The sequence below is a fragment of the Haliaeetus albicilla genome, chromosome 24, assembly GCF_947461875.1.
Source record: "Haliaeetus albicilla chromosome 24, bHalAlb1.1, whole genome shotgun sequence".
Lineage (NCBI taxonomy): Eukaryota > Metazoa > Chordata > Aves > Accipitriformes > Accipitridae > Haliaeetus > Haliaeetus albicilla.
This window is the reverse complement of record NC_091506.1, coordinates 897,865-922,251: the sequence shown is the minus strand read 5'-3', so window position 1 is coordinate 922,251 and position 24,387 is coordinate 897,865. Positions and strand designations below refer to the sequence as shown.

At 48.3% G+C, this 24,387-nt stretch overlaps 1 protein-coding gene across 4 annotated transcripts in view; it reads right to left on the bottom strand.

The window, feature by feature from the left end:
• Positions 1-24,387, bottom strand: part of SRGAP3 (SLIT-ROBO Rho GTPase activating protein 3) — a 172,091-nt gene that overhangs the window by 16,935 nt on the left and 130,769 nt on the right. For 3 of the 4 annotated variants that reach the window (XM_069811759.1, XM_069811758.1, XM_069811761.1), the window contains 7 exons: positions 23,312-23,440; positions 10,755-10,976; positions 10,161-10,262; positions 9,710-9,907; positions 8,240-8,324; positions 5,682-5,709; positions 1,919-2,021 (listed from right to left, as the gene is read on the bottom strand). In XM_069811759.1, coding sequence (XP_069667860.1) covers positions 1,919-2,021; positions 5,682-5,709; positions 8,240-8,324; positions 9,710-9,907; positions 10,161-10,262; positions 10,755-10,976; positions 23,312-23,440 — 867 coding nt within the window. The remainder of the gene's footprint in view (positions 1-1,918; positions 2,022-5,681; positions 5,710-8,239; positions 8,325-9,709; positions 9,908-10,160; positions 10,263-10,754; positions 10,977-23,311; positions 23,441-24,387) is intronic. The other variant, XM_069811760.1, reaches the window with a different exon arrangement.

Below are 24,387 nucleotides of genomic sequence, written 5' to 3'. Positions count from 1 at the left end.
ACCCAGGCCTTCAGGCTGTCCACCCTCCCTCCCAAACCCCGTTTGGCACGCTGCACCCGAGCCTCAGCGACCGGCAGAAAGAGCCTCTCGGATTTCTTCCCTCCCTGAATCTGTGGCACTTGCAGGAGCCGGAGGACAGGGACGGCCCCTGCCCGGGCGCAGGCAAAGCTCCGGGGAGAGCCGCCCCGGCGCGGGGGCACCGGGCAGCCGGCCGCACGTCCCCCACGGCGGCGCGTGGTCCCCAGCCTCGAGGACAACGCCGGCAGCACGGCACCGTCCCGCAAGGACTCTCCGCTGGCACAGGACGCCCATCCGCTCAGAGAGATTTCCACCGCAGATAATTCCTCCTCCGCAGTGCTGAACAGGCTGGGCTTTAATGAGCATTACTTTTTTAAAAATCAGTTTAAGTAAGGAATAATTACAAGTATTAAAGAGATTACCGGCTTTGTCAGTCAGGCCTGTACATTACTTGTGACAGTGAACTGTTTATAAACTGCTCTTAGGCTTATGGTTGCACTAAAAGAGCCTAAGAGAATAATAAATCAGAGCCGGACAATGCCTATTAGTTTACCTAATCCAACAGTTTGTCACTACTGCTTCCTACAGTATTTTCACTAAAGCTTTCTTCACCGCAGGATTAAACTCTCTGAGCAACTGGAACAGCATCGCTTCCTTGGGAAATCCTTCCAGCAGCCAGGCAATAGCAACGTGCTGGATTTTGGAGGATCGGCAGCTAGATAGCTAGAGGTATCCTTTGGGACAAATCCCACATCCACATCTCTTCATTTTTCTCATCAGATCTCTCCTTCTGGGTAATTTCCCAGGACGAGCAGGGCCAAATGCCCCCTTCCATTGGGACTGCACCGGTATTAATTGAGTTCATCTGAGTTCACCCCAGCTTAAGTGAAGAAAATACTTTGGCCCACATTTACGAAGGCCGCACGCTGCATGTTATCAGTGACAGTTTGAGGAGACCACTCAGCAGCCATTTAGGAATCGCTTTGCTCCAGTGCTGGAAGCTGAGCCCAGGGCCCCAGCTGAGTGCGGACGGGCACCGGCGTGGGTCACAGTCAGCGTGCAAGCTGCAGCGTCTCCTCTCCTGGTGCCTTCAGAGGCAATGGCCTCCCACGGGAGAGGCTTACGGCTCCACACTGACAGGGCTCTCGCCCGTCCTCCCCGTGGGTTAACCCTCCTCTTCGGGCTGCGGGCAGCGGCCTTCCGACTCCCAGGAGGTACCAAGCTGCACAAGAGGGCCTCAGCCACCTACCAGCAGCTGGCACTGAGATGAGCCAGCTGGGCTGGTTATTATTAATATATTTTGTTTAAGGATGAGGATAGCTTGTTTAGCCTCCCACACAGCCACCCATACACACGGTATTTCAATTCAAGGCTTCCAGTCCTTACAACTGGGAGACACTTTCTGGGCACTTATGAGTCATTTTATCTTCTTCCTCAGCCACGGGGGAAGACGGCCACCAAAAATGTGCTGAAAAAGGGAAGGCGGGGGGATCTGTTGATCCTTTGAGAGCGCTGGGCTGGGTTGCCCTTGCTGTCTGATCCTCCTCCCCAGGACGGGTGGAAGCAGCGCCGGACAACAGGGACACTCGGCCAAGGGCACCTCGCACCGCACAGCCGGCCAGCACGGCCGACGGCCACCAGCCATGAGGGTCGTCGCTGCTACCCTCGCCCCGGGGCACGCAGGTGGCGACGGGATGGGCGACGCAAGGAACGCGCGAGGGGTGAGGACAGCTACGGAGAGAAATCGTCACGGAGGCAAAGCGCGTGCTGGCCAGGTCAACTGGGTGCAGGGCGGACCTGAGAGACCCCGCCGAGGAAGGAAAGCAGCCAGCAGTTAGGACAGGAAAGCCACCATTACATTCACAGCGTTCATAAACTCTTACTGTCAGCCAGCGAGTACCTTAATGAACGTTTCCATATTGCCGTTAAAGAGTTTATGATTATAGACTGAGAGAGGCCTAGGTCTCCTCATTTTCTGTGGCTTAGGGGGAAGACATGGGGGCCTGGGAGAAAATGGAACAAAATAAATCAACAAAACACCAACATAAATGCAATGACAGGGTGCGATCTCAAAGGTTATGACCGAGAATAAGAAATAAACAGAAAAATCCCTCTGTGAGGACTCGACATGCGGCTCCATGCACTCTGCAGCCGCTCACTCTTCAGCATTCCCCCCGCTGCGTCCCCCCGCCAGGCACTGCTCCACTGGGAGCCAGGGGACCTGCAAAGAGCTCAGCTCCACTCCTCCGCATCGTGCACAGTGCCCGCAGCTCCTGGGGACGTGCCCTCTCCAAAGCCCTTTCCAGCAGCCTGGGGCGGGCTACCCTAGCACTAACTCGGCTAACTCATTTTGGAGCCAGTGCTGCAATGGCCTCGCTTCTGCAGGTCCCAAAGACCAGGCTGAGCGCGGGTGCAGCTGGCAGGCATCTGAACGGGCAGCAGAGCTAACGTGTAGGCAGCCCAGAGCAAAATCAGAACTGTTCGCTATATGCTGTACACATAATTTCAAGTCAAGGTCGAGACTGCAGCCTTTAAGTAATAAACTGAAATTAATCTTGATAATAGAAACATTTAATAGCAATAAGCCAACCTACCCATTACTTTCTATCCCCATAATCTTCCAGTATTTCCCTATGAGACAGAGTCTAACCTCAGCTGCAGCCACATACAGCAATCTAACTAGCTGTTGCTACAGCCCTCCTGAAGAGTCCCTAGGTTCCTACTGTAAAAAACAAGTCATCTCCAGAAATTAGTGACAGAGCAGTAACTATACCAACAACCACAGCTTGAATGAACGATGGATGATCAGGAATTCTCTTCATGCAGAACTCGCTTCGTTCAAGCCAGAGAGTAATAAAGCTGCTAAACACAGCTGGTCACAACTGTCTTTGGTACCCACGATCTGCAGATACAATTCTCCCTCTCTGAGATGCCAAATATCAAAACTGCTGCTCAGTGTTAGTGCTAGTACCAGGGATGACATTTTATAAGTAAAACAAAGGCATTGGTGCTCAGCAGGATTTTTAACACCTGCCTCCTACCTCCACCAGCTCAGCACTGTCAGCTGGAAAAAGCACCAAAAGCAGGTGAAGAGTTCAACTGATTCCTTGATGTATCCAAACTAAACCACAGCTACCCCTGGAAAACACTGGGGTATTCCTGTTTATTCCTAAATGGACCTCATTCTGCTCATAGATGGCCAGGAAGAGGAAAGTGGGAACACCTCCACCTCGCTGTAGCTAACTTCTGTTTGGGAGACATCCACAGGGATGAGAATGGTCTTTTTCATCTTTCTGGCAGGCATTCCCAAGATTCAAACCACCAAACAGAAAGGTGAGCCCAGGCAACACACACGAGCAAACCCACCAGCACCTCTGTTAGAACGAAAAAGGTAGGCATGCGCATTAGGAAGTGGTGTGACCCTGCCCCTACTAGCTAGTGACTGAGGGTCCTCATCAGTCACGGGGAACAGACCTTGAAGACCCTTGTTAACTTCAACACGGCTAACAGACACCTATTGCTTCTGGAAATGAGGCCATGGAAACGTGTGACTTATTTTAGTGCAGTGATCAGGACTTTGGAGGGCTGCTTTCATTAATGCTATTTGCATTTTGATTTCTTCTTCTGATAATGAAGGACATTAAGACCGAAGTGCCTAGATCTAGAAAAGGGAGAAAAATAGCGTAAAATGTCTGATCGATTTCTGATCTGTCCGCTACCTCCAGGCTATACTGATGTCTGTAGAGGAGAGATCATGACTGCAAACAAAAATGAGTGCTAGGAGCCTTCATGCAGAAGTTCTCACAGAGCAGAGTCACATGGACACGTACAATTTACACAGAGCTACAATGCAAAGGTGACAGTTGTGATCCGCTGGTTCCTTAATCAGATGCCTTTAATTAAGCAATTTGACCCTACGCTCCTGTAACTTCCAGCCACTCCTTCAGCTGGTAAATGAGGAGCAGGAATGACTGCTGTCCATTCAAGTGCCCACCTGACTCTCAGCTGAGCAGCCCTGTGCTGCAGACTGGAGACCCAGTGCTGTTTGCTGCCGTGTAATCTCCTCTCCCCGGCTGGTGCCCTGGCGCAAGGCGGCCGGGGCAGCCTGGCCTCCGGCTCTATCTGGTGGGAAGGTTGTTCAGCCTACACTTACAGCACTGCCTCACACAAGAAGGAGATTGCCTCTTGTTTGTTTTCCTTTGTGAAGTAAAAGCAACTGCTGGAAGAAAAGCAAACAGAAGCAGCAGGGAGTTGTGCCATCATCCCTCATGTAGGAGGCTATTATTCGTTCCTTTGTTTTGGCCTGCGACACCACCACCCCATGGGCACCCACTCCTGGTAAACAAAGAACTCAAGAGCAAATTCTCCCTGTGGTTCTACCTAGCCGTTTGGGTGTGCTTTCCTCAACCAGCTCAGCAGACAGCCCTGCCTGACACAGCCAAAGGACCGGAGCTCACCTCACGGGCTGCTTGCAAACACACCTGGGGCACGGCGGGTCTCAGGGTGCTGTAGGACAGCTCTCCTGGGACCCGCGAGGAGAGCCGGCGATTGCAGCGTGGGCAGCCCCGCCGTGATGGCTGATCCGAACGGGACCTCAAGCATGGGCAAGAGCAGCTCCTTGGAGCGCGTCAGTGCAGGGATACACTGTGCAGTCCCCGCTCTCTGGCCCATGCGAGGCAGGAAAGGCTCCTCTTTGCCCTGACGGCATCTCACTGCCCTGCCCTGCGGCCCCAGTGGGTGCCCAGCCCCGACGCCGCTCTCAGCCTGGCGCCGGCAGCACAGTCCCCCTCCAGCCAGAAGGCAAGAGATTGCAAAGCACCCTGCTGCCCCGCTGCCCTCTGCTAAGGCAGCCTCTTTCCTGCCTGGAAAGGCAGCCCAGGCTTCGCCATCTGCTTCGGCATTTCTGACACAGAATGGGGTTTTTTTTTGCTGGTACTGAAAATTTTATTAAACACTGAAACAGGGTTGTAAAAAGATAACACAGGGAGAGGTTGTAGATGTTCTGGGGAGATGTTTGGAGGCTTTGCTGGCCCAGGTCTTGCTGCCAGAAAACCAGCACACTCATAGCAAGCCACCAGAGCTCTGTGGAGATGCTTTATGGACTGGACACAGATCAAAGCCTCCTCCCTGTTACACTCACCCCTAGCACTATTCTCCTGCTGCGGAGGGATGAAAGTCTGTGAATACAGGCATGCTCTGCACTCCTAGGCAAAGAAGCTGGAGCTGGGAGAGGCTTTCGGGGACATATCAAAGTCCGCAAATGAACAGGGATGGTGGGGAGTGGGCGGACACCCTTGTGTTGCACTGTCTGAACACAACCCAACCTCAGCTATGCTACAAGGCACTGCACCGTGCTGACACAGCACTTCCAGGCACTTCAGAGCCAGTCAGCCAGAAATTACACTGCAGCAAAAACAAGGGCCTGTTTGTCATCAGCCTAATTAATCCACTTCAGGCAATGCAGCTGAGAAGCAGGGCAGTGATGTGGGGAGCCTGGGATTGCCTGCCCTCCAGTCTGCCAGCACAGGGCAGCTGGAAGATGGTTAAATCCCAACCCCATCAAGCTGTATCAGTAGCAAAGCAAACAACCCTTCCCATGGCCACCCTCCTCCTGCCAGAGCGAGCCCTTCCCAGCAGCAGATGAAGTGGAAGAAACTGCTCACCTGGTTGTTCCGCATTCAGCTCTTTCACCTATAAGAAACACAAGTTTCCATCATCTCTCCACATTAGTCACCACCAAATGGCTGTAAAGACACATTCACGCAGGCACTCACACACTCACTTCTGGTTCTGTAAGCCCCGAGTTAATGGCTTCTGGCAAAAAGCAGCTGAATGTGCCCGAGGGCCCCACAGGTTGGGGAGATGCTGAGCTGGTTGTTATACAAGCCCCCACCACTAAAAACCATATTAGAAATCCAAGACTCGGCCACAAGAGATGGAAAGTGTCTTCAATTCCCACTGATATTAAAGGTTCATTTGCAATATGAAGCCCATCTTGTAAATAACCAGATGCACTGCAGGTCCTCTGCAATAAGTGCTCATTTTCACTAGCTGGGGATTGGCCAAACCCAAGCAGAAAAGGGGCAGTCTGATAAGGGCTGAAGCCCCCGGGGAGGCTGCTGAGATTATCCAGCTGCCTCATGGAGGACCACTAATAGCACCTGAATGCAGCGGAGTATTCAGTTCCCTGGCTTTTCCTGTGAGATAACAGCCCATCTAATCACCATCAGGCAGACTCTATTCTGGCTGTCAATATTCTCATTCCCTTCGTGTATTTTTAGTGCTTGGATTTCATATAAACGGCAGCATATCACCACTGATACGATCTGTTAATTTTTTAAAGTATTTGTCAATCCACTGAAAAAAACTAAACTAATTTCACATGCTGTTTGTGCCTTTCTCCCAAGGCCAGGAAAGCTGATTTATTCTTCCTTTTTCTAAGACACATAAAAGGAAGCATTTGGCTGCACATGCCTCCTTCCTGCTCTCCCTTGGCACCTGCGGAAAGCAAGCTTGCAGCCAATTCCTCACTGAAAAAGCAAAGAATTCCACACGACTGTTTTGCAAATCCAGACTTCTTCCTAATGAGAATCAGCTCATGCTGAAACGTAGCATTTGGCATTTCTGGGCTAAATATTTGCTGAACGCCTACATAGCAGGATGATCCCACAGCCTGGGAGAAATTCAGAAAGTTTTCATGTGAAAATCTTCCACGGCTGCTTTTGCACAACTCCAGAGAATTAAAATGCCTGACCCTACAGTCTTCCTCTTAAGTATGGCATTGGTATGGCTCTTGTGTGAGAGACCAGGATGGTGATCAATCTTCAACAGATTCATCACTTCTTGCACCAATCCACAGGAGTCTGAGCACTGTATCCAATAAACAGAGCTCTTTTCCATATCAAGATCTGTGATCTCTGGGAAGAGCTCAGATGGGTCCAATTTCTGCAAAGCACACACTCCATCCCCCTTGCCCACGTCAAAGCCTGAACTCAGACCCAGCAGCGGGGAGCCCTGTAACCTACCAAGCCTCACACAACCCCTGCCACGCTGCTGCGGAACAGGACGACCTCAGTGGGGATGCAGAAGGGCTGAAACCAACCTGCTATGCAGGGTGATAAGGGGTTAAGGCAGCTACAGAGAGTACTGAAACTCCTGGGAAAAGAAATACGTTAATGGACCTCAATGTATCTATCTACCCTTGCAGCCTTCCTTGTGCTTGCATTTTGTGCCTTGACTTGGCTCATTGTTCACTGAGTGGAACATACCACAGGACCTAACTAGAAGGTGGATTTTAAGGCTAAATAAATTTGGCAGAGAAAATATGTTTGGCAAAATAGCCAACAAAAAGCTTTTTTTTTTTTTTTTTTTTAACTCTGAGGAGTCTAACTTTTGTATTGTTAAAACAGTACCATGGACCATTTGTGTATTTTAAGCTACATTCTCTCCCGTTGGTGAATCAGGACAATAACTCATCTCCATCATCTTTACACTGGAAATAATGCAATTTTTTAAAACCCTTTAAAAGAGCTAAAATCTTCTCCCAGAGACATGGTTGCACATCACTACTCCAGCAGTGGTGGATCCCACCTGGAGCCACTCACTTCTGCCTCCCTTGGAAGTTACTGCCCCCTCTGTTGTATGAAGCCTGTTTGTGTGTATGTGCTCTAAACCAAACTTGTGAAATTATCTGGGGTAACAAAAGCCCGCTATAGAAAAGTTAGTTTAAGAACAAGGATGACTTTGCAGTTCTGGTTTAGAGCAAGTCAAAAACCTATGGCCAGGGGGCAAGGAGCCTATTAAATCAGCAAGGCTGCTGGCAAATCTGTAACATAGAAGCACAGCATCAAGGACAAGAAAATACATGTGTTCAGGGCTGCACTAAGAGGGGAAGAAGGGGACAGAAAAGAAAAAGGCAGAGGGTTGGAGTGGGTAGGAATTTCTTTGCTGCTGGAGAAGTAACACAGCACTTTGGCACACAGTGTAAGATTCAAACAAATTTCTCCATGTCCACTCCCAAAAAATGATGGGAAAAGAATAATATTCCAAGGAAATTATGATTTTGCATGTCACTGGTTAAACTTAGTAGTAGCAGCCAACCACAGAAGCCATCAGTCACTCAGGAAAACACAGACAGCAGGTAAAACTGAAAGATGACGCCTGGTTTAAAATCGTCTCATGTGACGGGAGGTTCCTCCCTGGACCTAACCCCGCAACTCACCTTCTCCAAGAGTCTGCTTCAGCAAATCGTGTTTAGCCTGGAGCTTCGTGATAAGGTTACTGCCATTCAAATACTCTTTAAATTTCTGGAATTAAAAATAAAACAAACAGGGTGAGTTAAGACTCTTGGCAAAAATAGTCCATAATTGATGTACACTTTTGCCCGGGGGGCTGCTGGAGGGGGCTCGGCGAGGCTGACAGGCTCTAACAAACCAGACGTCAGATGCGCTGCAGGGCTGAGCACAGTCTAATCACTTCTCACTGCTCCAGCCACAGTCCTGATGATCTTATTAGCCCGGTCTCCTTGGTGCTGCACCTCCTGCCTGGGAACGCAAGGAGGTCCAAAGAAAAGAGTTCAAAGCAAGCTTTCTTTTGTCAGGCTTCTGGGAATAGCCTGGAAAATCAAAGAGGCTTTCCCTCCACTGACAGGCGCTTTGCCTTTGTGCAAACAAGTGATGCAGAGCGAGAACTCCCAGTGCATGAGACCTTCCCAGGTCAGGGACCATCAGACACTTTATGCACTGGGCAACACTAACTGTGCAGCACAACTTCTCATTTCGTTGTGAGACTGCATGACACCCAGTAACACTCAAGAGCAAGCAATTTTACAGATAAGAGGAGCGAGGGAGACAGAGATGGAAAATGAAAGACAGAGAATGGGGAAGATGAAATTCCTGCAAAAAGCATTAAAAAAAGCTCCACGCACAACTCAAAATGAAAACTGCAATTTTTTTCCCGCTGAATTGGAATACTAATACTGTTAAGAGAAAGTAGAAGCTTTTCTATGCATGTGTAATATATCACAAGATGCTATTAACTTTAGCCTACTAACCATGCTTAAATGAGGGCTACTTCTGCTGAACTGATGGCTTATTACTTACATGTCAAGGACTACAACAGAGAACCTTAGATCTGCCTGGAAGTGAAGTACCGGACCAAGGCTGCAGGGGAGACACAGCACAGCTGCCTCTACCCAGCACGCACACAACAGTGAGGCACTGTAAAGCCAGGCTGTCGCAGCTTCCTCCAACACCCTGCACAAGATGCAAATTACCATTTAGTTCATCCAGGGGCCAAGGGCACATTTTAGCCGTGTAGGCCAGAAAAGGAAGGCTTGACTGATGGTTCAAAATTGTAAAGGCCTCCAGGAACAGCCACTGAATGGTGACACACTGCGAGGCTGGCTGGAGTCTGCTGCCCTGCTCTGAGCCACTCCTACTGAGTTCTGTAAGTTTTTGGTCACAACTGGTTGCTCCAGTTGTTCCTTCAAAAAGGAGAACAAGGCATAGGGATTGTCAGTCCCTATGCACTGCCCTGCCACTGAAAAATGCATTCCAAACCCAAATCAGACAGAAGACAAATACTTGAAGAGACTGAATTGGTTCTTGCTCTTCACTAATGAGCACTTAAAATGGGACTCAGCCCTAGCAATTAATACTTTGTGTCCTGCATCGCATGAGATGAGACTCACTGTAAAATAGAACATTTCAGTTTCCTGCTGGTTGGCTCTCCTCTTGGCGATGTTTATTTTACTCATGTAGGTCTCTGATGCAGCTGATTTGACCGACTCAGTGGAGCGACTATGCTGGAAGGCATCTGAAACATCAAAATCTTCCACTGTCAGCATGTCCTGCAAAGTCTGCATTGTAGCATCCAGAGTTTTTCGTACCTATCAGAAATAGAAGACAGCATAGTTTTGAAGCAAACTGGGAAAGTGACACATCTTGAGCCAAAACAACTGGCCAACAGGCAGCTCCTAAGTACTGGGCTTGCTCTTGCACTAGCTGGAGTCAATGGGCACTCTCAGCAGTCGCTGGAAGGACTCCACACCTGAGCACACCAGAAAACCCCCTGCGCAACAGGCAAAAGGCTCCACAATGCTGCCTACAAGGCCAAACATGAGACCGAGAGCAACTTCTTACCTCTTCATTCTCTATCTTGAGGGTGGCTAGTCGCGACTGCAGCTGGTGGTACCGCATCAGCAACTCGGTCTGCACAGGCTGCTGGGCGCTGACCTGACACACCTGAGACAGGAGCAGTTCCAGAAGAGAGACAGGAGAGCATTCAGTGGGTCGTGCACTGATCAGGCATACACATTTAAATACCTAAATGATTCTCTCCAGCACCCACAAGCTCCTCGCAGCCTCCCTGGAGGCTCTGTTGCCCAGTTTCTAATCAGCAGTGCCCTGGACCCAGGCCAGCACAAGACATTTTCTACCCGGCATTTGAAAGCTGCGCTCTGAAGTCTTCCAATTACAGCAGGTAAATCAAAGCTCCACTTTACAAATCTGTTGGGCAGTTCAGCTGAGAATCAAACTACAGGCTTCCTAATTGGGAGAGATATGGAGCCAAGCGTCTCATTAAGAAAGGAAACAAGAATAGCAGCGTGTGAAGACAGCACAGAGGGATAAGGAGTCAGAAATAATTTAACGGTGATGGTTAAGAAGAGGAGGAAGCCAGGTCAGGCCAGGCCAGGCTGTGAGGCACCTCTGTAGCCCCTCGGGTGAGTACACTACCTCATCCCCCATGTGAGGCTGGAACTCGAACTTCAGTGGAGGGCAGAAGACCTGGTTGCACATGTCCATGATGGTGTGCTTGTCGCTCCGTGCATCCAGGTTGTCCACAGCATTCTCAATGATGTCCAGGCCCTCATGGCGGGAGGTTTCCAGGTTGTACTCGGCAGACAGGTACGTCCTGAATGTCCGAGCGAGGCTGGCGTGGAATCCCAGATCACAGCACTGAGAAACACCGAGGAAGGGTCTGGTCACACAAACACTCCCACCCTTGTTCTGGAGGGTCATGTGTACATTAAACACCCCAAAAAGCATTTTATGTCCCAGAGAAACACGAGCCCTGTTGTACCGGGGTATATTTAACAGCATACTGCAATACCATGTGAAAAGGCAAGAAGGAAAGAGGACTCAAGGAGAAAAGGTATGAGGGAACAAACAGGCAGACAGTACATTGACCCTGTGCTGGACCCTCGCCACGACACCAGGGTTTAATACCCTTCATTTTACTGGGAAGGGAACAGGATCTTCTCAGACGACACAGAGGAAAAGAATCGCACGGTTCTCCCTGGCTACCCACTCAGCCCCAGGGCCAGCGTGACCACAGGGGCCCCGCAGATGGCAAAACCTGTGCCCTGCAGAGGCCCCCGGGGTAAGAAGTGGCTGGAGGGCCTGGGCTACTGCTTGTCCCCAGCGCTTTCCTCCTCGCCTTGTGAACTGCCCTGCAAGCGCTTTTTACACAAAGAAACCATTTCCCACAGTTACCAAATACAGACGGGTGTTCAAGCAAGGTGGCACTGAAAAACATGTCCTGCTGTATGTGCAAACCCTTTTAGCCTTGCTAGGAAACTGCCTTCCTCTCTCACAACAGAGCAGCTTCTCATGCCTAACTGATTGTTCTCATGTTCACCTTGGGGAAAATGATAAAACTCGGAGCTAATTGCTGCCAAAATACTGTACCTTAGACAAAAGCCTGTTTTTAAACTCTCTTCTCAATGTAATTGAGTTTGGCATGTTAAGTATAGCAACAGCATAGGGATTTGCTGCTATGAATGCTTCATCACAGCTGAGCAAAAAGCAACTCTTAGCAACCCTCCTCCCAGTCCCCAACAGGAGCCCTGACACCGTGCAAACCTCCGCAGGGCTCTGCTCTGACTGGCTGGCTCTGCTGCGAGCAGGGGCCCCAGAAGTGGGGGCAAAGACGGGCACCAAAGAAGCACCCAAAATCTGGAAGCCAATAAATGTTTTTCTGCGGGGAAAGGCAAGACAGAGAGGATGCTGGAAGCAGGAGGAGCACAACGCATCAGCCTGCGCCACACTTGTGGGGCTGTAAGAAGAGTGTGGCGAAACAGAAGGGCTGCAGTCCAAAACTGAAGCACATCTACTTCTGGGACCTAAGAGAGGGCTGGAGTTCCTGACAGAGGACATAAAGTTAGCTAATGATGGCTTTATCCTCTGTAAGGAGTTTCATAATCATGTGTCCCCAGCACACTCATTTCTGTCTCCTGGCACAGCACGGGTACAGCTGCGGGGCATGGCACGGCGCACCCCGGTCGGCACAGGCGGCTAGCAGAGCGGTACACTCACAGTCTGAGGCTGTTCAGGTACCTCTGCACACAAGCACCGTGATCTGCAGAGATATACCCAGGCACAGGAGAGCTGTAGGTCATAGGGATGCCTCCATGGGAAAAAAAGAGGGACCCTGGGAGAAATACCTCCCGTGGCACGTAGGACCAAACTAACCCTTGCCAGCGAATTACTCTCATTACATGAAAACTACCACAGGGCAATTCATATCACAGATATTAAGACACTTTGCTGCTACACAGATTAAAGAATGAGTAGGAAGTCCTCGCTGTCTGAGCTGTAACCAAAACCACCCCAGCACGGCATGGGCAGGCGTGTGGTGAGCTTGCTTCAACCCCAGCGTAGCCCCACCAAAATCACTGCCAGGAGGAGCAGCATGGCACAAAAAGATACAGAAAAGAGTAGAAAGATTGCTAGTGTAATCTCAATGACCCAAAACGAGACCAACTTCTCCACAGCAGCAGAACTCCTTGCTAGGAGCTGCCATTTCGGAGGCACCTTCTCCAGCAATACAGCGCCCACAGGCATTACTGAACTGATGTAGAAAAGCACAAAAAATGATTCTGCATCAGAACATCAGTACTGATAAACTCAAAGTGAAATATGAAAACTCAGCTGGTACCACAAGCAGCTCCAACCAAAGAAGTCATCTTGTGATTTCTGCCGATCTGAAGAGACAACCCTCAGCTCGGATCACGTCACACACAGAGCTGTATTTGGTTTAGTCTGTGATAAAAGCAGCAGTAAAACCACAACGGGCCAATTCCTACTCGCAGATACACGATCCAGTCTTTTAAAGAAGTGAAACTACACATGCGATAATGAGGATTTTTGCAGGAACTATCGAATGGTTATAATCCACCATTTATCCTGCTTCTATTTAGCTTCTAATCTTATTAGTTGAAAACATGGGCAGTTAAGGACTAGTATAGCTCTGCCTTCATGAATCAGCAAGAAGCACAAAAAACGAGGAATCGGGACAAATTTCTATTCACCGCCTGGGGCGAAACCTCATTCTAGCACTGCAAGTCTCTCCCATGAGACAATTTGAGCATGAATGCCTGTACGACCGCTCCGGGGTTGCACACAGAAACCGATGAGTTGAGACGACGCAGCACTACAGCTGCCCTGCTCTTCTCAGCCGTGTTTCAGCGCACCCCGAGCACCCCGCAGGCAGGGACGAGCAGCCCCGGTGGGGCCGGCCATGGGAACAGCGGTGCTCCGTGCCCCGGGGGGCAAGAGCCAAGCGCCGCGCTTGGACCACGAGCATGGACCTGGCCCCCACCACCCACCCGGCTCAGCATGAGCACCTGGCCAGGCAGCGCTGAGGGGGCTGCCACGCAGGCGGAGCAGAGTTCATGGCCGAGACCCCCGTGCCGACGCCAGAGGAGGACCTGCTCTCCTGCCATGACCAGCCAACTGCAGTTCTGCACCCTCAAAACAGGATTGCGCGTGTTTCCCACCATACCTCCCGTCCTCTCACTGTCGTTCTCCCACCCCTTTGGAAATTACTGCTACTCGACTACAAAAACTAATACCAAGAGAAAGTATCTGTCACTGTTCAAGAGATGAGAATTCCCAAAGCATATAAACCCGAGCTTTTACAAAGGAAAAATCGCTGAATGCCACAGAATCTGAGGAGATGGGGCTCAGGATATTGCCAGATACTTTTGAGAAAAAATTCTGTGTGAAACTTTCCCTTTACTTTGATGCTGAACTCACGCTAAAGCTAGCAGTTATTTGCAATGCCGAGAAACCAGTTACTACTGAAAATGAGGGCAGGCACTTTCCTAACTGCTATGGCCCTTGAAGTGTCTGGTGATTAACACTGTGCCGGCTGCTTCACACACTGGTGCCCAGAGAAGAAAAGACAGAGCAGGGACTTCCACAAAATTCCCAGAGAAACACACAAAGGGGAGAGGAAAAGAAAAAGAAAGAAGAAAAAGACTTCAAACTCCTGCTCCCGGCTCCAGAACAAATGGCATTTTCTCACCCCTCTCATCCCTTTGATGGAAAATAAATTAGAACCACAAATAATAATCCTTAGCCCTTCTCCAGCGCCTTTCATCTGGAGAGCTCAAAGCTCTTTGTATATTAATTCATTAAGTCTGGTAACACCCCTGCAAGGGTGGAAATATTACAGTGTTCAACTTGAGAAATAAACTGGCACCTCAGAGCTCAAGCAAGCTGGTTTTGGCCAAAATGCCATGGAAGCAGCCAAATATGTACGTGTGTCTCCTACCACCCACCACAGAGCTGCACCAGAGGAGGGGTCGGGGTCTGCAGAAGACCACCACTGGCCATTACAGTAACGCCATTTTAGACACAGGAGTGAAAACAGAGAGATATTAAAAGGTTTGCCCAAAGCTAGGAGAAAAGCCAAGCCTGCACGAGCATCTTAACGTCTTCACTCGGACAACCGCAACTAGGCAGCTAAAGGAGAGCCAGCTCTTCCCCAGGACTTGGTCACGCTGCCGTACCGAGGGCGATCTCTTCTGAAAATCAGGCCTGGGATGGTCTAAACCAATGGGACAGTAAGCAAGCTGTGCCACCGATCACAACCGAGGCACTAAACTGCACCAGCACAGGAAAACAAGCAACATTTTAAGAACAAAGCAACATCCAGTGGGTGGAAAATATGGGAGCCCAAAGCACTGCGCGCTCCAGCAGTGACCTGCAGTCGTTCCTCAGCAGCAGGCAGAGAGCTGCCCTGTCCCTGCAGGACAGGCAGATGTCCCTGCACAGCTCTGCTGCTCTGTTCGCCCTCCTCGTGTATTTGGGCAGGTTGACAGCCGTTCCCCCCGATGCACCAGGCAAGCTGCTCCAAGCCCCACAAGTTCGACACGGTCTTCACAAGAGCGGTGATGGCAGCGAGGACGGCAACTGGAGGGCCCGGAGGAACCTGATGGGGTTTAATACGAATGACGAAGCTCTGCAGAAATGCTGAGGGTTTTTACATAGCTGAGGCTGCAACAGCACTGGGCTCCAGAGAGAATGAAATGCTTTCCAAACTACTGATGCATCTGTCTCATTTCCTTGCTGGTTAAATAGTTAAAGATATTTGATGTGTCTGTCACAAAGTGTGAAATAATGTTTTACCAGGATAATGTTTGTGCTTGGCTGTGACAATGCTGGGTACTACGTGAGAGCCTAACTCATACCTGAAAGCATCTTCTGATGTTAGGAGGAATGTTCAAAGAGAATACAAACAGCTTCTGTTCTCATTTGTTTTTATGGAGAGCATTTATTTGCTAAGTACTAAATATGCAGAAAACAAAACAGTCACACCTTTGCAGCCTGCATTCACTGCACTTCCCTAAAACCAAAACAGTGTTGAAACAAACCCTGTTACAAAAGGTATTCCAGCCAAGGTATGATAAATGCTTGTAAAAAAGCAACACTCCACCACAACAAACAGGCTCTGCGCGCTGTAAGATGGATCCAGGCAGCAAAGGAAATTAAACCACACCAGGAGAAGGCAGAAAGGGCTGAGACGCATCAGCAGCCACAAATAATTGCTCAGAAAAGGCAGGAAGAAGCAAATAAATGCTAGGGCTGTCTCCCTTTGATGAATATTACTCTTAATATTCCCCAGTAACTTTGATGCTGGGCGGGACCCGGCTATCAGGGATGCTGAGGTGCGCAGCAGTGCTGAGACGAGGAGGAGGCACAGCGATGGAGGCACTCACGGCATCGTGCCTGGGGGGTTTGAGGGTCACTGAACTTTTCAGCACTGGAAAGTGGGCACAGCCCTAGAAAGTGTGCTATTTTAAATACAAAAGCAAAATCCCCCAGACTGACCCCGTCTTTTAAGCTTTAGCAATTTGAGGCATATCCAAACCAGCTCCTCTGCCAAATGGAGAGGGTGCTGAGGGAGCCTGAAACTAGCCAGGACGCAGGTCCCCTCGCCACGCCGAGGTGTGCTGCAGCCCAGCACTGCCCAACAAAATCCTTCCTCTGCCCACAAAATGCCAACGCTGGCATCAGCCCCGGGGACACCCACAACGCTGAGGGGGGCTCAGCTGCAGCTCACGCTCCAGACGTCGGCACTGCGAGGGAATGGCCGCACAGGGCGAGGGTGCCACCCGCACGTCCGACACCGCAGGACCAAGCCACCCTGGATTCCTTCCGTGAGCTCCCGTATTTCTGACTCACAGCAAAGCCGTGCCTATCGTTACAACAGAGCACGTAAGCTGTCGTAACACGTTAAACGGGGGGACTATCAGGTTTTTGTGGTCTGAGCCAGGCATTGGGAAGCCCATGCTGTAACACCAGGTGGATGTGATGTATGCTACCAGGCTGGCTTTCTCCTACACCCATTTACAAGTACATGTTTTTAAAGTGTTTCCTGAACAGACTGAAGGGTCCCCCAAGCACACCACAGGCTGGCTTGCAGTGCTCAACAGTTACCATAAATCTCTTCCAAAGAACAGTCTTGGTCCGTCAAGTCCAGTGATTTGCCTGAGGCAGCAACCAAGACATAAAAACTCCTGAACAACTGATTTATTTTTAGCCAAACAGGGAACGATGTGTGGAGATGGCAGGAGGAGGACAAGATCCTCCCTGACCCTTGCAGTAATCAACTCACACCCTGAAGCATGCGATTTGATTATTTCTAATCAAAGGTTCCTTAACTATAAGTATTACAGAGCCAAATACTATGCAGTCCTTTTCAGATTTAGCTATAGTTAATTAACTCTATGGTCCCCGGAGTAGGTTTCTTTCTGGAGGATTTTTAACCTACATTTTATTTTGCTCCTTAGTCTCTCTATAGCATGTCTCTCTCTCATGTGTATTTTCATAGGGCTTTTTAATGGGGTTTTTTGTTGTTCGCTGGTTTGGGTTTTTGGGGGCCAGGGGTTTTGTTTGTTTGGGGAGTGGTGGTGATGTTTTGGTTTTGTTTCCTTTTTAAGATGAATGCATTGGTAAGTTAATCCTTTAAAGGACATTAAGACCTTGAGGCTATTCTTTCAAGCTACTGGGAAAAGCAGCCCACAGCGTCAAGAAGAAACTCTTTTCCCTAAAGGAAAGTACTGTTGCTTTTTTGTACCAAGCTAACAAGCTCTATCAGACAAAGACTGATCATAGTCTTCAGGCAGTAAAATCTACAGGCTGCATGACACTTCCAAATCATAAAGCAACCAGCACATGCTTAATTAATTTAGCAAGCCAATTCCAATGTCTGTGATATCCATGTGAGGAATAAATTGTTTACTATGTGCAAATTTTGGCAAAAAAAGTAGTTTTGCCATATTATTAAAGCCACAACTGGCAAAATTTAAGAAACGTGTATTGGTTGGATTCTTTCAGTTTAATATAGTACTCTAAGAACAGCTTAGTTATTAGAGTATGATAATTTGTAATTCCTGTGTACAAACAGGTAGCTATTATTAATAACCTGCATATAGAAGAAGAGTAATATAAGTTTACTAAACCAGGGTAATGGTATATGAAAAAATATGTCAAATTTCTGAAAGGAAATCAAGCAAATGCACCTCTTTCCCCTCCTCTCTTCATCCACAGAAGCTCTGTGTTGATAAAGATCATACAAATCTAAACCTTTTCCTCCGTTTAGTCTCTTAAAATGCATGAAGCTTTTAATGGCATATGGACATTCCTGGTTTTATCACCCATTTCCACTGACAACCTCTGCTGTGCCCAGGCAATTCACATGCCAGACTACAGCCCGGGGCTCTCTGCAAGCTCAGGCACGTTTTGTTGCACCCCCCGTTAAAGCTCGAGGGTTAACTCTGCAACCACAGCAGATGAAGTTTTTATTCTTCACCGACCCAGGGCACCACAGGAACTCAGGCACCCCAGCCAGCCTTGCGTCCCCTGCGCGTGTTCAGGAGTGCCACTGTATGTTACGGACGGCCACCGGCATCCACTGCAGCTTCCCAACGCAAAGCACTTGCGCTCAGGTAGCTGTGTGACACTTCTAGTTCCTCATCTCACAGCTGTCTGCAAAGTGAGTGACGGCACCTCCTAAACCCATGTATTTTCTATTTCCCAGCGCTCCACCCCCGGCGGCAGGGAATGCTGACCAGCTTGGGTGCTGCAGGCTGCTGCTGGCATTCCCAAACTGTCGCCTCTGCAGGAAACCGGGTAACAGGGACACAGCGGCCGTGCAGTAAAGAGCACTGAGCCTCTTGAGACAGCCTAATTCCTCCTCATGGAAGCTGTTTATTCCTTTTATTGCTGCACTGTTGACTTTATTTGAAATACCCTGAAGCCAGATCTCCCAGCTGCAGACGCACAGCATGGTAAGCTGCCTGTGGTACAGGCACTCCTCCCTGGGAGAGTGTGAGTTTTGAGTTACAGATACTGCTCCACATGATGGTGCGGTGACAGTGACGCTTTGCATGGAGTTTCCATGATAAAACATACCTGGCTCTTAGGGCTGGCAGGAGCCTGCTACATGGCAGAAAGCCCACTCAAAGGACAGCGTGGGAGGAACCTCTGTGCCTTTGTGGAACTGAAAGGCTCTTTACGCTAGAAAAATTGCTTCAGAGCAAACACCCAAAAGAGACCCTCTGCTTGTATAAATCATTATCTCTTCATTAAAGCCAGTGGCATCAGGCAGAGCTACTCAGGCCAGGGCAACGTCCCCGTGCAATCACAGAGGGAAAGCGCTGCACAAAGCCAAGCTGCAGCCGGCGCTGGCTCTGCAGGCACAGACGTGCCCAGGCAATTAGCCACTGATGGAAACGACGACAACATGAGCTGTAGGAGGTGCCTAAAAATAGATCCTAATAAAGCGGTCTGTGGCTTCAGCACCTTTCAGTCTCCCTCTTATTCGGGAGGCTGAACCCTGCACATGAAATACAGCCACGGTGTCCAACAGCCCAGCTCAGCCAGTCCCACTGCCGAGGCTGTCGGCATGGCATGGGGCCACATGCCTCACCCAAGCAAGTGACAAATCCTGGAGTAAAACCTGAGCATCCCAGCTAGCCTGCCATCAATCACTTTACTTACTAGGTAACAGCAGCCTAACTCCTAGTCCTCCACAGTACCCAGCGCTAGCTGGAAACAAACAGTTCTCTTTATCTGCTCTGCTCTGTTGCCTTTTTTCCTCACATTTTCTTTACTCTTTCTTTAAAGATATATTATGCATTTATAAATATATTATATTTTCTGGCCTCTACTCTCTTGACATTGCTGCAAAACCTAGAGCTTTACTGCGGGGTAAGTAAAGCCAACTGAAGATTTTTGGCATAAAAATTTTGACTGCTGTTTCTGTTTCCTAACTTGACTAAGTATCACTTGGCCATGTGAAAAATGACAATGTCATCAGCTAAGTTTTCTAGGGACCAAACAATTTGGCAGTAATGTGTAATATTAAATTCCTTATAATTCCCCTCCTCTACTTGCTTGTTTGTTTCGGATATGGCAAACACACCAACCCATAGAGAAACAAGCTGCTGTTTCAAAAGGATTTACAGGAGGCTGAACAAGTTTTGGTGGATCAGTACATATTGACACCAACCATTACATTTTACTCTGCTAAATCTAGCAGTATCTTTCATGTGACCACTTCAAAATATTTTTGAGCCATTTCGCACTGAACTCCAGAGGGATGGATAAGCAGCTTTATCTCCACTTCACATACATGGCCAAAGAGATTAACTTGGTCACACAGTTAATGACAGAAATGAGAGATGAACCCAGGCGTTTTAATACAAACACATGCCTCTTTTGAGGGAAGAGGCACAACGGTGTACTTTAAGTCCAAGTCTAATTTGATCTGTCTCTATATTCTTTACTTCTTTTCTAAAGGACAAAACAAAAAGGCCACTGGAGACAGAGGGAGGGATAGATGCGCTCTGTGCCACTTCACAGCTCCTCTGATCAAGTTTTACATATCTCATTAAAACCACAGCCCTGGGAGGACTCTCCGCTTTCTCCCAGAGCAGCTGGGACCCTCTTTCTCACCAGAGCGGGAGATTAGCAGAACGGCTTTGTTATAAAAGTCACTACTCTGTGGTGACGCTGAGGGCACAAGAAATGTCAAGGCTGTGCCTAATAGATGACACTGAGCCATCTGGGATTTGGGGGAAATGCTGCTAAATTAGCTGCTCCAGTGTCCTGACGGTTCAGATTTGCGTGCAAATCAAAAAACTGCACATGACAATTTGTGCTTGATATGAAGGGCGTGCGGGAGCCCCCCACCACCCCTCCTATGTCCCAGAAAGACAGCCTGCTATATCGTTAATCACCCCCCTTGGTGACGCGGCGTGGAGGAGCCGGGAGAATTTGCATAACTGCAATACATGGACACTCCTAGGATCCTATTAAAGCACGTCCAGCCAGGTTTTGAGCAAAACCAAAACTCTGTTCCTACCACAAAGCCCCTCAAGCACTCTCTCTCTTTCTGCAGACCCGCTCCTTCTGTCGGACACAGCTCCCCCCGCACAGACACCCAGGGTCCTGCATCGCCCCGCTCTGCTCACGCTGCTGCAGCCAAGGGCTCGCTGGCTCTTGATCAAAGGCAAAATCCACCTTCTCTGCTCAGAGCTCCTCTGCTGCATCCCATGAAACAACAGGGCTGTGCCAAGGGGTGGGGGACTCACACCCTCCCATGGTACAGACCCCGCGTTTGCAAACAGCACTGTCGCTCCTGAGAGCGAAAGGCACTGTCATCTTATCCTTGTTAAATGTACTAAGATTAAAACAGTAACTTTAAAACTACATCTAAAAACATCTGTTCTCTTCATCTTTCATTACATGGATTACACACCTACAGAAAGCCTAATGCTGCTGGTTCCGACGGCTGTCTTCTCCTTCAACCACTTTCAGTACTAGTGGGATACAGTGAATGTGATCCCCTTCTTCTGGAGCGTGCTGAAACCCTTCTTGCCATGCTCTTGCAAAATACATTGAATTTGTACAAAAGTCTGTTCAAATAAACTGCTCTTCCTTTGGGGATTTAAAATTAGGACACCCGTGTGCAGCCCACATATCCAAGATTTTGTTTTCTTCAGTGAAGAGAATATATAATTAGGGGAATTTAGCTGCACAATGTTGAAGATGCTTTAGTTAAAGTCCCCTGAAGGGATTCCTGGAGTGCAGAAGAAAAGCCATCTGCTGACTCCAGTGGAAGTGTCAGCACGGAAATAAAGTTGGGAGAAATAATATAAATAGCCAGAACTAAAATGGAACTTGGCAACTCTCCAGGAAATCAAACTCCTCAAAACTCCATGAATATAAGTCATTCTTGCTTAAATAAAAAAAAAAAAAAGAGAGAGAGAGAATATACACAAAAAAAGCAGAAACTCCACAGATAAATCAAGGTGTTATCATACCTTCCTGTTCAAATGTCTCCAAGATCAAGTTATTAGTTTTTTAATATGGCTAAATACATCTTAAATAATGAAGAGAACAAAAGCGACACACTAAGAATATTTTATCATCTCTCAAAATCTTGAAATCATCAGGGGTTTTGCATCAGACTTACTTTAATCAATGCTTAGAGAATAAATATATGTTAGTGGGTTAGTAAAAGGAGATAAACACTCCAGGACATTTTAAAATTATATATTTAGGTAATGATGAAGCCAGAAGACTAACTCAGTGCTTACAGATCACTTATGTGCTCACTGAAGCAACTCTAGCAGGAAGAAACTCTGCATTATGCAATCTACACCACTATGAAGATGCCTATTAAAGGAAGAAATGGAAATCCCTTCTCTCAAATAATTTAAAAGCAGTTAGTAGGAGTTGCTGATACACACCTGTTCAATTCCTACTACTACTATGAAACCTGCTTCCAGCAGTTCCTGCCCTGAGGCTATTTCGTGCAAGGAGCACTTCGGATACAACTCAGCAAGTGCCTTCCCTAGTGAGGAAAGCACATGTGCTTAACTGCCACCAAGGTTGAGGAGAGCTAAGTGCCTGCTCATACTGATAGAACTTGCAGATGCATGTAGTAGAAAGAAAAAAAACCTTCTGTTTCAGCAACAAAAACAAGGATGTATCTGATCTTCCTAAGAGCTTATCTGTTTCAAATGCAGACTAATCGATGGGCCAGGAGGAAATCTCAGCCTCACCTGGCTTGCCCCAAGGCAAATTCTCCTACAAAGGCTCTGGAGTTTGAGAAACTCCAGCAGCAGGACATCCTGCTGTGTGGGAGCCACAGCAGATGAAGCTGTCACTTTAACGTGGAGGAAAACACATCTGTGCAGTTCTGAAGGCAGAGCCAATGTACACCGATAACCAGACCTTAGCATGCTCGTGATACAGCATGAAAGGTGCAGAAAACATGAAAGCAGTTTCTAGTTTGTAACTGTATATTAGACATGCCTGAACCATGCAGTTCAATCCAGACTCCCCTGCTTAGGTGCTCAAGAAGGTGTTTGGTTCAGGCTGGCTCATACCCTGCAGTTATAATGAAAAACTCCATGTTTTCTTCCAGACAGTGATGAAAAGTTTATACGTAGCATAAATATTAATCAATTACTTTGTTGTGTGATCACGTGGCCACCATAGAGTTCAGAGGAGGCTGACTCTTGAGCGTTGCCCAGAGAAGTTGTGGATGCCCCATCCCTGGAAGTGTTCAAGGCCAGGTTGGATGGGGCTTCGAGCAACCTGATCCAGTGAAAGATGTCTCTGCCCATGGCAGGGGGGTTGGACTAGATGATCTTTAAAGGTCCCTTCCACCTCAAACCATTCTATGATTCTATGACTCCTGTATAATGGCAGCTCTAGCTCTGCTCATATATGCCTTCATCAACTGGTGGGAAAGCTAAATGAGTGTATGCAGCTGGGAGTTCAAAAAATACCACAGGGAGGTAAAAAAAATATCCAAAATTTACAGCACATTTTCAGGCCCCAGTTAAGTGTATTTTAAAGCCCCAACAAATACCCCTTCATTACCACCACATGAGAGTGCATTTAAGGACCAAACCATGCTTAAGATTTAGCTGTGTGCTTATCAGTAGAAAACGGGAAGGATGCACGCAGGGGGAAGAAGCACTTACATCAATGAGGTCAGAGACATCGTGGATGTAGTATTTACTGACAGCTGCGTTGGTGGCTGCCAGGTTCAGCAGGTAGTCATTCCTGGCTTTAGTACACTTCAGCTTGTTTTCAGAATATTTGGCTTGTCTCTGAAAAAGCAAAATAGAGTGTCAGAGCACAAATAGGATGCTACTTTCACAGCTTCTCTTGCTGCAGGGCCCCACAGTGCCCTGCAGCCTGGGTGTGACATGTTAATTAATAAAATTTGGTATCAGGTATGAAAGCAGGCACCCTTGCCAGGATGGAGGAGATCACATCTGAACATCCCTCATGCCATCAGCCAATGCACAATGAGAGCATTCTGCTCAGATGTACCCAGTGCATCCCAAGCACAGCTGCTCTTCCTTTATCTGTGCATTCGTGGAGGTTTTGGCATCAATCAAAATTAGAGGGCCAAATTTTCCTCCCAGAAACGCTGACATACATTTGGACTTGCTCCAGATTTATGCAGCTGTATCAAAGCGGAATCTGGCCCAGAGGCCCAAGCTACAAAATTTAGAAGAGGACCCAGAATTCAAAACTCTGTAGGAAAGCAGATGTGCTCAGATCTGGGGCATTTGCTCAGGCAGATCACTAGTCTAAAGGTTTAGCACAGAAGATTAACCCTTCAAAGAAGCATGCTGCTAGACAATGTCCCCGTGCTGGGTCAACATGCAAGCAAATGCATCCCAGCTGGGGAAGCTATTGCTTTTTCTCCAAAATTAACAGAAAAAGTTTTGGACATCCTGAGATCTGGTGGGATTTGCTGAAGCCACAATGGAGTTAAGTGTTTTGACTAGCAAAGCCAACTAAATGCTGCATTTTAACTCCCAGACAGTCTGTGGAGGAAGAAACACTGTTATTTTATATATCCAGCCCTTTTTTCACCTGCCACGAGTCTCTGACTGAAGGAACCCTGGGACAACTATTGTTCACTGTTAAAAGCGCTTTTAAAAAAAAAAATAAGTCATGAACAAACCACAGCCCCCCGTAGCAGGGTCCCACATCTGGATCAGAAAGCATCGCTGTGCCAAGCCAGACACACCGGTGCGCTGCC